At 34.9% G+C, this 11,147-nt stretch overlaps 1 protein-coding gene across 2 annotated transcripts; it reads right to left on the reverse strand.

The window, feature by feature from the left end:
* Nucleotides 1-656: 656 nt before the first annotated feature.
* LOC138335726 (uncharacterized) lies at nucleotides 657-2,940 on the reverse strand. Of its 2 annotated transcripts, none has more exons than XM_069284889.1 (4): nucleotides 2,804-2,940; nucleotides 2,211-2,419; nucleotides 1,830-1,940; nucleotides 657-1,689 (listed from the first exon to the last, which is right to left on the reverse strand). In XM_069284889.1, the coding sequence occupies exons 2-4, from the start codon at nucleotides 2,397-2,399 to the stop codon at nucleotides 1,330-1,332; spliced, it is 660 nt and encodes a 219-aa protein (XP_069140990.1). In that variant the 5' UTR covers nucleotides 2,400-2,419; nucleotides 2,804-2,940; the 3' UTR covers nucleotides 657-1,329. The 2 variants fall into 2 exon arrangements, with proteins under 2 accessions (XP_069140990.1, XP_069140989.1); XM_069284888.1 differs by lacking the exon at nucleotides 2,804-2,940 and adding an exon at nucleotides 2,661-2,797.
* Nucleotides 2,941-11,147: the final 8,207 nt, after the last annotated feature.

The following is an 11,147-nucleotide window of genomic DNA, read 5'->3' on the forward strand; positions in this document are numbered from 1 at the left end:
TTACATAACACCATCACTTCTAGTTCCGCCAAAGGTTATTTCACCATTGTACTGTACAGAGTTGTTTGCCCTTGTGATAATTACGACGTAATTTTGTGACCATAATGTTATATTTCTACACAAAAATATGAAGTAACCTTTGTGCACAAATTAATGACGTAACAATCAAAATGATATTTTCACTGGCAATGGTGCAATCCGATTGCTCAAGATTGATATCAAAATTGACATTTTCACTAGAGCGAAGTATATCGCTTTAATGTTCACCGTAAGACTTTATATTCCACTGCAAAAATGTAATAAATCTTGCATAATATAGATATATTTGTTGGTTGACATTCTGCGATATTCAGCAAATATAATTTCAACAGTTTTCGATTTAAAACAAAAGGCATTTTCTTACTACATTTTTTTTTCGGGGCATATTATATCCACTGTTGAATTTCAGAGACACTCTCTATCATGTTATTGTACAAGATTGGTTTAACTTTTCTTAAAATATCAACCCCTTTTAAATTCATGTGAAGTTGATTGATTACTCTCCTAAATTTTGTTATATACAATTACTTATTCAATATACGTTTCCCTACATATGCGATATACGATTCGTGACTATTGCTTACATTTAGTGAACATAGACTTGCGTACGGAAACAATGAAAACTCGTCCTTGAAAACAATTGTAAATTTATTAAAAATAAAAAAGTACAACATTTGAAAACAAATATCATATCACAGATTCATGAAATGTTGAGATCGTATAAAAAATCAATACCATGAGCATGTATATCAATTTACATTAAAATTTGTATACATATAAATTTCTCAAATATAAATAGAATTCAAAATAAATAACTTACAAGATGGTCACTATTATTTCTATATCAATATAGAAAATACAACACACCAGATCTTTACCTCCGACATCGGCGATATGTATGATAAAATCTGATGTTACAAATATTAAAAATATTACATTTGATACATGTAAAACATTACGTAATGTCAACTATTTCATACAATAGGATTTCACTGATATAATATATCCAATAATAAATTGCTAGTACTTGACAAGACAACATGATATGAAATGTTAACTGATATAATATGACAAGACAACAAGGTATTGGACGATCTAAAATATTATATGGTCCTTGATACTGTAACTTTTATAAATAATAGCGTAAACCATCACGGTAATCTATGATACTTCTAGAATCTGCTTTAAACATCAGCATGTGCAACCACGAGGATTAATATAATCTACTTTGGCACAGTTAGTTTCCATACTGGAAAGATCTCTTAAGGCAAGTGGGAGTCGTCGACATGGTTACTGGTTCCGCCCCATCTGTCGATTGATGGCAGTGACATGCATTTGCATGGTCTGAAGCAGCTGGACCGTATCCTTCACAATGACGTAATCTCTCTCATGACGTTCATGGTCGTTAATGGTTACTCGGATGTCCTGTGGCATCACCGTGTGAGATACGTAATCAATCTGAGAGCCAGAATTATGGATAAGCTTCTGCTTAGTACACATGACGTTCATAATGCTTGTTTCAATCTTCTGAACTTCTTCTCTATATGTGGCGATGCTATTATCCATGAACGTTTCGTCAAATCTCACTTGTTCCAAGAAAACCAGAGCCTTAGATAACTTCTGGTAGTTTGTTAAATGTGAAAGGTTTATCTGCAAAAAGAAACGAATAAACATTTAAGATCATTTTCTGAAAGTACAATAAATTTCAAGAAAAATACTTTAAAAATATAAAATAATATACAAAATAATACTTGTTAAGAACGCGTTTCAACGAGGAAAGTGAAACTTACGTCAGAAAGAGATTCTTCAATTTCTGTTGGTGTCATAGAAACGTCAGGCATGCCGTCGTAATGGAAGCTGTTTAGATGTGGCACCCTCCTTTCCAGCATCCTCTCTGATATCTGTTTAAAGAGATATGGATACTATGGTTACTAGGATTCGCTTTAAAACTAGCCTATACCATGTTACTGTAATTTCAAATAACTGCGAATAACTAAAAGTCATTAAAATACACAGAAACAATTAATATCGTCTGAAACATATGTAGATACATGTATTGTGTCAGAATCTTAAAATGCAACTGAATCATCTATGCATGTATATATAGCATGCTTTTCCTTCATGAAAGGTAACAAATTCCTGTGAAAATGCATTAATATAAAAGTACTTACGTATTTATTTTTAAGTGAGTCTGCATCTGCGATCGAACTTGCTAGGGCCGGGAGCATTGCTGCTACGAGTGTTTCTGGTGAAGCAGTTGGTGGACCTCCTGGCTGTCCGGGAGAAGGGCCATTGCTAATACCGCATGGACGACGCCATTTCTCGTCACTTGTCGCATTTATTGATCCGATAGATGACATTATGGTAACTAAAACTAAACCTGTAAATAAGAAAATACATGTTTCAATTGAATACGGATTGCGAATATCATTTGCATCACAAATGCCAAACAACTCTTTCGTTATTCGTAATACTGATATATCTTAATGCCAAAGTTGGGTAACCATTTGTATATTCATAGCGTAGAAAGAAATTAAAATGCTTTTAACATACGGATGATAATATTATATCTTTCCTTTATAAGTTGGCGTATACCAGTACGTTATATATCCAGTTGTTACCTTTTATGAAAAACGTTAAGACTGAGTATGAAGTACTCGATGTTCCCTCCATCCTATTATTTTTTTTTATATTTCTAGTTTATCGCTAAATGTTCTCTTTCTCGTGTCTGGATTTGATATGTTTACTTCAGACTTCGCTTTACCTTAAATACTAATAGTGAATCGGCTTTTCCACACGTGTTCGGTTTGATCCAATACACCCTACACGGATTTTTCATGTGGAAACTTTCACGACGGCAAAAACCTGGTGTTTCCGTGTATCTATTGGCCCGAAACCTATTGTCTATTTATATCACATTTACACACCATTATCTGATTCCCTGGGATTGACATCCCCTATGTTTATTGTAACTAGGATGTGGGGGAAACCCCTCGTACTGGATAGAGTGATGATCCTGCGTGCGCATGTGGCTACTATAATACTCACACATACAATAATACACGGGATAGGGTTAATATGAACACAAAACCAGGTCAACCACTTCAAGCTATATAATCCCTTTTCAGTTTCCTCGGTCTCTTCCTCCGGAAGAGGTCCTTACCTTAACAACAAGCCATGCCTTTATAGTATATTGAAGATGGGACCGGCAATAACAGCCATACAATCCCATTGTGACTATAATTGATGACGATTTGACAGGTACGCCACACGTACTAAATAAGTGATGATAAATGTAGCTGAGGTCACAAATACCTTAACAACGAAACAACAATCATAAGCACATATTTCAGTGATCATACATCGAAGGAGTTATGCAATAAAATCTTATTTTTTCTTAATGTGTCATCGTTAGTATTGTTTTTTGCTTAATCAGTTATTGGCCGTTAAAGTCATTTTCTATATTTGAAATATATTATGAAATATCCTCATTTCACAATTTCAGTGTGACGTAATAAATTAACAATTATTACTTCCTATATCAATTAGGACAGACTTGTGAATCACTTTCAATGATCTTATACACTACAATATAACTCGACACTTTATAAAGGCGGGTCTGTAATCCCGCGATCGCCACAATTAACAAGTTAACACTCCGACATCATTCTATAACAAGGTGCTCTCGACGGCGGATTTAATTGAAAAAAATCTCACATCAAACGAAACAAAAATATTAATGAATTAATCCGGCACTCATAAATGCAAAAATCAATGAGTTTCAATATGTTGAAAACCTAAACTGAGCCTACTTTCAAAATGCTAGGGACCTGATTTAGGTGTTGATGACTGACGGCCCTTCAAAACCTCTGTTGAATTTGTTAATACATTTATTTAGCTGTGGATAATATTGTTCGAGGAGTTGACCCCATCAAAACCAACCCTGTCAGTCCATATCAAATTGCAGATAAGTGTTTATATATAATGGATGTGTCGTGATGCCATAAATATATATATACATCTTGAATGCAATTTTTCAAGCTGGGGAATAGAATAATTGTAATTTAAAAAATAAAATATATATAAGTAATTTATAGGCATGCGTAAAATAACAAAGTTAACATATTTGTACTATTTTACTATACATTTTTTGTTGAAATTCATGTGTAACATTGGAGGGCGATTGATAAAAGTTTAATACTTTAACTGTTTCTATAAAAGGTTAAGTTGGGCAAAAATGACTGAAAATGGTGCGTTTTGTAGCTCAAAATTAAAGAGTAGGGGTACCATATGTTGGTATTCTGAGAAAAAATATGAGTTTTATTAATCATAACTGGCATATTTTTAAAAGAAGAGTATTGGCAAATAAATTCTACATACATCTATACATATCAAACACCTCATTAGGAAAGTATGGCTTTAACCTCTTGTGTATATGGTCAAAACGGCAAAATTTCCATAAAAGCCAATATTTTGTCAATTCAGTAAATTGAGTGACAATAGCTCAAAAACGATCACAAGGACATATGATTTTTCTTCCATTTTCTATATGGTATGAACTTCTATCACCAAAAATCTATATGAGAAAAAAAGTTTGATACAAAAAAATTTTGACTTCTCAGATGAGTACATCCTTAACTTAAATATATCATCATGACACTATTCAAATACTCAATGACATTTTGAGCTAGTAACAAATAGTCTGTATATCTAATGCTTTTCCTAGTGGTGTCGAGGATAGTTTACAAGTTTTTATCAACTCTCCACAATGTTATTTAAGTTTTCTGTGTGAATGGACATTTAGAATACGTAATGTCAGAGGTCAACGTTTTCAGTCAAAAATGTGTGGGCGCGACCAATACACTCGTACATACAGTTATAATTAAACACTGTCTATTTACGTTCATTTTCTTTTTATTACCTAATTAATATGTGGCCACTGCCAAAGTAGAATGGCGGTTTCCTCAGATTTTTCAAAACATTGAATGTCAGACTTAAAACGACACGGGAAACACAACTTGCCCTAAACTATATCTGGCCCAAATTCATCACTCGTTAATTTTCTCCAAATTCCTTAAATATTAATTTTTTTTCCAATTTATCCTACTTGATTTGTTTGTATTTAACATGCCACAATTTTTGCTCTGAAATTACATCATTGAAAATCCTAGAATGACGAAATGGAAATTAGATATAGTGCAAACTGTATATTTGCATTATATCATTTATTTCTTTAAGAATTTTTCTTTACAACTGATATTATCAAACGATACTGCATAATAAACATCTCAAGTTAAGATAAGTTGTATGTACGCAGTGTCGTTACAATGGATCAGTATATCAAAATGATGTAAATGTCCTTTTATATTATCAAACACTTTGTATAGCTGATAATACCATACCCCAGTTTCAATGCTATGACAAAATTATGATAGTGCTATAATCGTTAGAAATCATGATAGTGCTATAATCGTTAGAAATCAAATATTGAATATTGATAAAATTTAGGAGGAGAATGAAATAATCCTGCATTTTTTAGAAATATGTATATTGTATAAATGCATGCATGTTATCAATCACTTGTCTTTCATTAATGCAACATTTAGGGCAAGCATGCAAAATGTTTATAATCTAAAAGAATTGATGAAATAATATATTATGGTTAGACGCAAACCATTCTTTCTGTATTTAAAAGAAACGATTAAAACTTATTTCAATATCGCACCTTATGATTACACCAAATTGATGAGGCACAGAGATTATGTAATATTATAAAATGACTATAAATCTAATATTACTGTTTAATAAAATAACAAAGAAATTTACTTCAATTGATGAAATCACTTGCTTTGATTACATCGAACTGGTATTGCACAAAGAATTGAAATATCATATTGAATGGATCATATAGCTGATGACGTCTGTATGTACAGTCACCCCAGAGGTATTTAGTCGGAGCTTACCGTCCGCATGGTGTGCCTGTACAGGTAAACATCACACACACACTGACGGTAGTGGTCTTGGGATCGTAATGTATATATACGTCGTATAAAAAGGTGTAGGTAAATAAATCGTGCTTCAGATTTTAGTTGGTAGGTGTTGTACATAACATGTCTGATTTGTTTGTTTGTCATTATTTAACGGCCATCGACAGCCAGGGTCATTTATAGCCAAATTAACGCCAGCGTTGGTACAGATGTTAAAACATACATTAGGTAAAATAAAGTACGTTTTAAAATAGTTTCTATATTTTGAAATGAGATAAAAAAAATGTTTTGATGATAAAATGTTTCAAGTCAAAACACAACAAGTGGAAAAAATGGTAAAAAGGGACAGCAAAATTGAAAAGCGGTAAAACGTGATAACTTCACATGATACTAAGATTCATAACTTATGGTATAAACCTATTTCCTTTAGATACATAAAAACAAAATCATAATACCAACGAAACAGTTCGTGGACGTCGCGTCAGTTATCTCTGATGAATGTAAAATCTGCACAATGTCCTTTCTGCGTTCTCTGCGACTGGACAAATGAGATTTAAGCTTATAAAAATAATGTTTGTTGCGGTCGTCTGAATTGTAACTACATTATAAAGTTATAATCAAAATATAGTCTAATACTAGTCACATAACTCGTCCGTAGAGGACAAGTTTTAAGAAAATTCCTTAACTTTTAAGGAACTTCGTAACTTTAAATTTTCTATCAGAAAGCATAGCCAGGCGGATTGGCGTCACTTTGTGCTATTATGGTTACAAGCATGAAACTTGGCATATATGTCAAGAAACATATTCTGAGTGATTTCTGATAAGGAGCCACTTGAAAATATTCCTGGACAAGTATGGGGGCCATTTTTCAAAATGGCCGCTACAAACATAAAAACATCAATTTTCTTCAAAAATATGAACCTTTTTATAGTCATTTTCACTAAAAATACCAAACGATGGTAGAATAACGTATTAGTTTACACCGAAAATATGTTATCAAGTATCAATTTGCATTATTGCCATCAAAATAACAAAATGCTGAGTCAGCAAAACGAAATACAGGACCATATTAACATTTTAATTGATGAATTGATAAAAACCGATTGTATAATATATTCACAAGAATTATATCTTTCATTTTGAATATTCGTAAACTTTCATGGACCCATTTGGATCATGTCCGAGTTCAAATAAAAGGTTGACTCAGACACTCAGATAGGGTCATCGACTTCACAAAACAAACTCCTGGTTTCAATTTTCGATGGAAATATATCAGATGTTATTTTTAATGCGTGATAGTCGTAAGGATTTCTAGCATTTTTTTTTCATAGAAATTTATGGGAATCATTGTGGTATATGAAGGGTTAAAGGCAGATCACCAAGTTAGTCTCCAATTACAATAATTTAAGCAATTACTGTCAGTCTGTCTGTTAAAACATAGCGGACTTCACCAGTTGAATGTTCCACATTCAATAAACAATTGTATAGTTCGAATCTGATTGTAGTAATTGTAGATATTCCTCACTACGGATAGAATAACTCTGACAGGTCTCATTCATGACCACATGCTTCTTTTATTAACAATACACCTGTCAATACAACAGATCATATCAACATCCGGTATAGGGAGAAATCGTTACTTAGATATTGAGTAATCATTATTTCGATTAATTTACCAATTAAAAAACACTACCTGTTTTAGAAATTAAAATCAAATCATTTTTAAATGTTAATACTTACTAGAATGTTTGATAAGATCAAAACCACAATCTATTCATTTTTGACTAGAGTAAAATTACAAATAAAATACTTTCTCAAAATGTTTGAGTATTTGTGATTTGTTTCCTTTTATAAATTGTCAATAGGCAAATTTTATCTGAAGAAACAAGATAAAAATAACACTTTGACCTAAAGGTTTTCTCGTGAAAAAAATAAAACGTATTAACAAGATTAACAGAACACTGTCAATAAGCTTAGCACATGTCACCATACACTATATGTACCATCCTGTATGATACTGTGCGACACTTTTTTTTAGCTCATATCAAAATCCTTGAACCTGGATGGTAGTGTAATCCTTCTGGATGGCGTTGAATAACTATTGTCCATACTGTTCTTTTCAGGCAAATGCTCATTATTTTGGAATTGTTCAAATTCTGGTTCAGGTTCAAACTTGCTATTTCCCTCACCATTGAACTTTGGCTCATAATTTTGTTCAAGTTCACTGAATTGTTCACGTCTGGTCACAATTGGTCCTTCACGTTCAACTGGTCGTTCAAGTTCACCCCTTGGATCAGTTCTGAATTTCTTTAAATGTAATGAATTTCGCCTGTAATGAACACCATCCTTTTCCACCTCAACACTATTGCTTTTCGACGACGAAAATTGATTCAAATGTCGCAGAGAGTTTATTTTGATGTTTTTGCTTCATCAATACCTCATCTCCCTTTTCAATTTCACTTTCACTAGCGTTTCGACGATTGTCAACATATTTTTTCGAAATTGCTTTCTGTTCTGTATCATGTTCTCGAACTTCGAAATCTTCAATAGTTTCATCTCCTAGTCCAGGTAGATGCGTTCTAATTTTCGAAATAACAACTCTGCTGGACACACTCCAGTCACTTAGTGTGGATTTGTTCTATACATCATGCGATATGACGATAGTTCCTCCCTCCAATCTTTCTTGTCGACTCGAGCGATTTTCAGACGTTTCAGAAGGGTCAGTTTTGACGTTCTACCTCTCCATTTGCTTGTGGTCACAGAGGTGTCACTTTTCCGTGTTCAATGTTTCTCCTGCTCAAGATACGCCTTGAATTGTTCACTTATAAACTGTGGCCCGTTATCAGTTGTGATACTTATCGGTAGACCGTGTGTATGGAATATTTCCATCTGTTTTCTGATAACATTGTCTGCGGTTGTACTTTTCATAATCTCAACTTCGACATACCTACTTACAGTAGTAGTCTACTACCACAAACAAATGGTCTCCTGACGGTAACGGTCCCATCAGATCTGCGGAGATCTGTTGCCATTGTCCACTCGGTAACTCTGTACTTTTTACCGGCTCTGGTGGTGACGGCATACCTACAATTTGACATGGTCATCATGTCTTACACGACTTTTCGATATCATGATATATCCCTAGCCACCAAACTTTCGTTCGCATACGTCGTTTTTGTGCTACAATACCCGGATGTCCCTCATGTACTATGTCCAACACGGGACCCCTCAATGATTCGGGTATGATGATGCGCGTACCCGTCAACACAAGCTTTCTGATAACACACAGTTCATCCTTTATCTGATATGCTCGGTCCTCTTTCTTTTTCCACCAGTTGTTCCTTATGCTTTCTCGAACTCTCGATAGCTCTGGATCCTTTGCCGACTCGCGTTCAATTTCTCGTGTTGACATTGCTTTCTGAGTAGAATGTTGAGCAACGAATCGAATGTACTCCTCACTGTCTTTTACGTTTTCGGTACCTTCAGGAGTTGTCAATCTTGACAAACAGTCTGCTATGTTTGACTTTCCTGGAATTTGTTTCACCTTGAATGTGTATGGTTGGAGTCGCAGCACCTATCGGTCGATACGCGCACTTGGTTTCGATTTACTCGAGTAGATAAACTCTAACGGTTTGTGATCGGTATGGAGTTCAAAATCTATGCCATATAGATACATGTTGAATCGTTCACAGGCCTAATGCCTCTCTCTCCGTCTGTGAGTAACGTTTTTATACGTCGGTCAAGATGCGGCTAGCGTAACATATTACACGTTTTACGCCATTTTGCTCTTGTGTTAGGACAGCTCCTAATCCTACTGGACTAGCATCGGTTGTCACACACGTTTTTGCCTTTGTGTTGAAATATCCTAGTGTTTCAGCTGTTGTCAACCTGGATTTGAGTTCTTTAAATGCCTTGTCTTGTTTAAGACCCCAAACAAATTCCGGGTCTTTCTTTGTCAAACGTCGTAGCGGTTCTGATATTGTTGCTAGATTCGGTATGAAACGCGCACAGAAATCCACCAAACCTAGAAAACTTTGTACCTCGCTAGCGGACTCTGGATGTCTAGCATATTTGACTGCCTCGACTTTACCACTGTGTGGACTGATTCCTTCAGACGACAATAAATGTCCCATGAGTTCAAGTTGATCTAAGTGGAATTTACATTTTTTCCTATTCAGCGTTAGACCTTTTTCCCTCAATCTTATAAGTAGATTCTCCATATTCTCATCATTTTCTTTTGTTGTGCTTCCATGCACCACAATGCCATCAAAGATGTTTCGGACCCATTTACACCCATGTAAAGACTATTGGATTATCCCCTGATACATTTCCGGTGCGCAACTCCTCACTCCAAACATTAGGCGTTTATATCTGTAGAGACCTTTATGGGTTACAAAGGTAGTTATCACCGTTGATTCCTTGTCCAAGTCAATCTGATGAAATGCCTATTTCAAATCAAATTGCTGAAGACCGTGCTCTGATTTAAATCGTGGATTACCTCTTCTACCGCTGGGATAGGATGACGTTCACTCTTAATTGCCTCATTTGTTCTCCGCATGTCCACGCAAATTCTCTAGTCACCATTTTTCTTTGGTACAACAGCAAGGGGCGATACCCAGGGAGTCGGTCCCTCTGCTTCCTTACGGGTACAGTCTCTTTGCAGATTTCCTCGACTCGATTGTTATGTTGTTCTCCTTTAGCCGTTTCCACTCTGTTTCGGAGATTACGTTGCACGTCGCTCCTGAATCAATGATTAGCGATATAGACACTCCACCAATCTCTGCATCAAGTTTCACAGATGAATGTTTTTTCCCCGACAGAAAATGCATAATCTGAATCACTCTGACCTCCTGATGCCATGTTTGTGGCCTGTCTCTCACTTGTTTCCATAAATTTATAATTGAGCGAGTGTCGACTCTCTTCCCCTTTCGAGTAACTTCCTACGTAAATGATTAGACATGCATTTTTCTATGGCTTGGTCCTTTATTTGATCATTTACGTTTTCACCGATATCACAAAAAGCTGCCCTCTGCCCAATCTCACGTATTGGTCGACCGACTAGGATGGTTGTTGAGCCATACCGCGAAATCAATGTATTTCATACGATACATTTTCTCTTGG

This window comes from Argopecten irradians, chromosome 11 (assembly GCF_041381155.1).
Source record: "Argopecten irradians isolate NY chromosome 11, Ai_NY, whole genome shotgun sequence".
Classification (NCBI taxonomy): Eukaryota; Metazoa; Mollusca; class Bivalvia; order Pectinida; family Pectinidae; genus Argopecten; species Argopecten irradians.

Bases quoted from the DNA above. Each gene is read 5' to 3' on its own strand.
- LOC138335726 (XM_069284888.1), bottom strand. From the start codon at position 2,712: ATGGAGGGAACATCGAGTACTTCATACTCAGTCTTAACGTTTTTCATA. The intron at 2,420-2,660 runs GTAACAACTGGA...TCTTATTTACAG, and splicing joins CTTAACGTTTTTCATAAAAG to GTTTAGTTTTAGTTACCATA. The intron at 1,690-1,829 runs GTAAGTTTCACT...TTCTTTTTGCAG, and splicing joins TTGAAGAATCTCTTTCTGAC to ATAAACCTTTCACATTTAAC.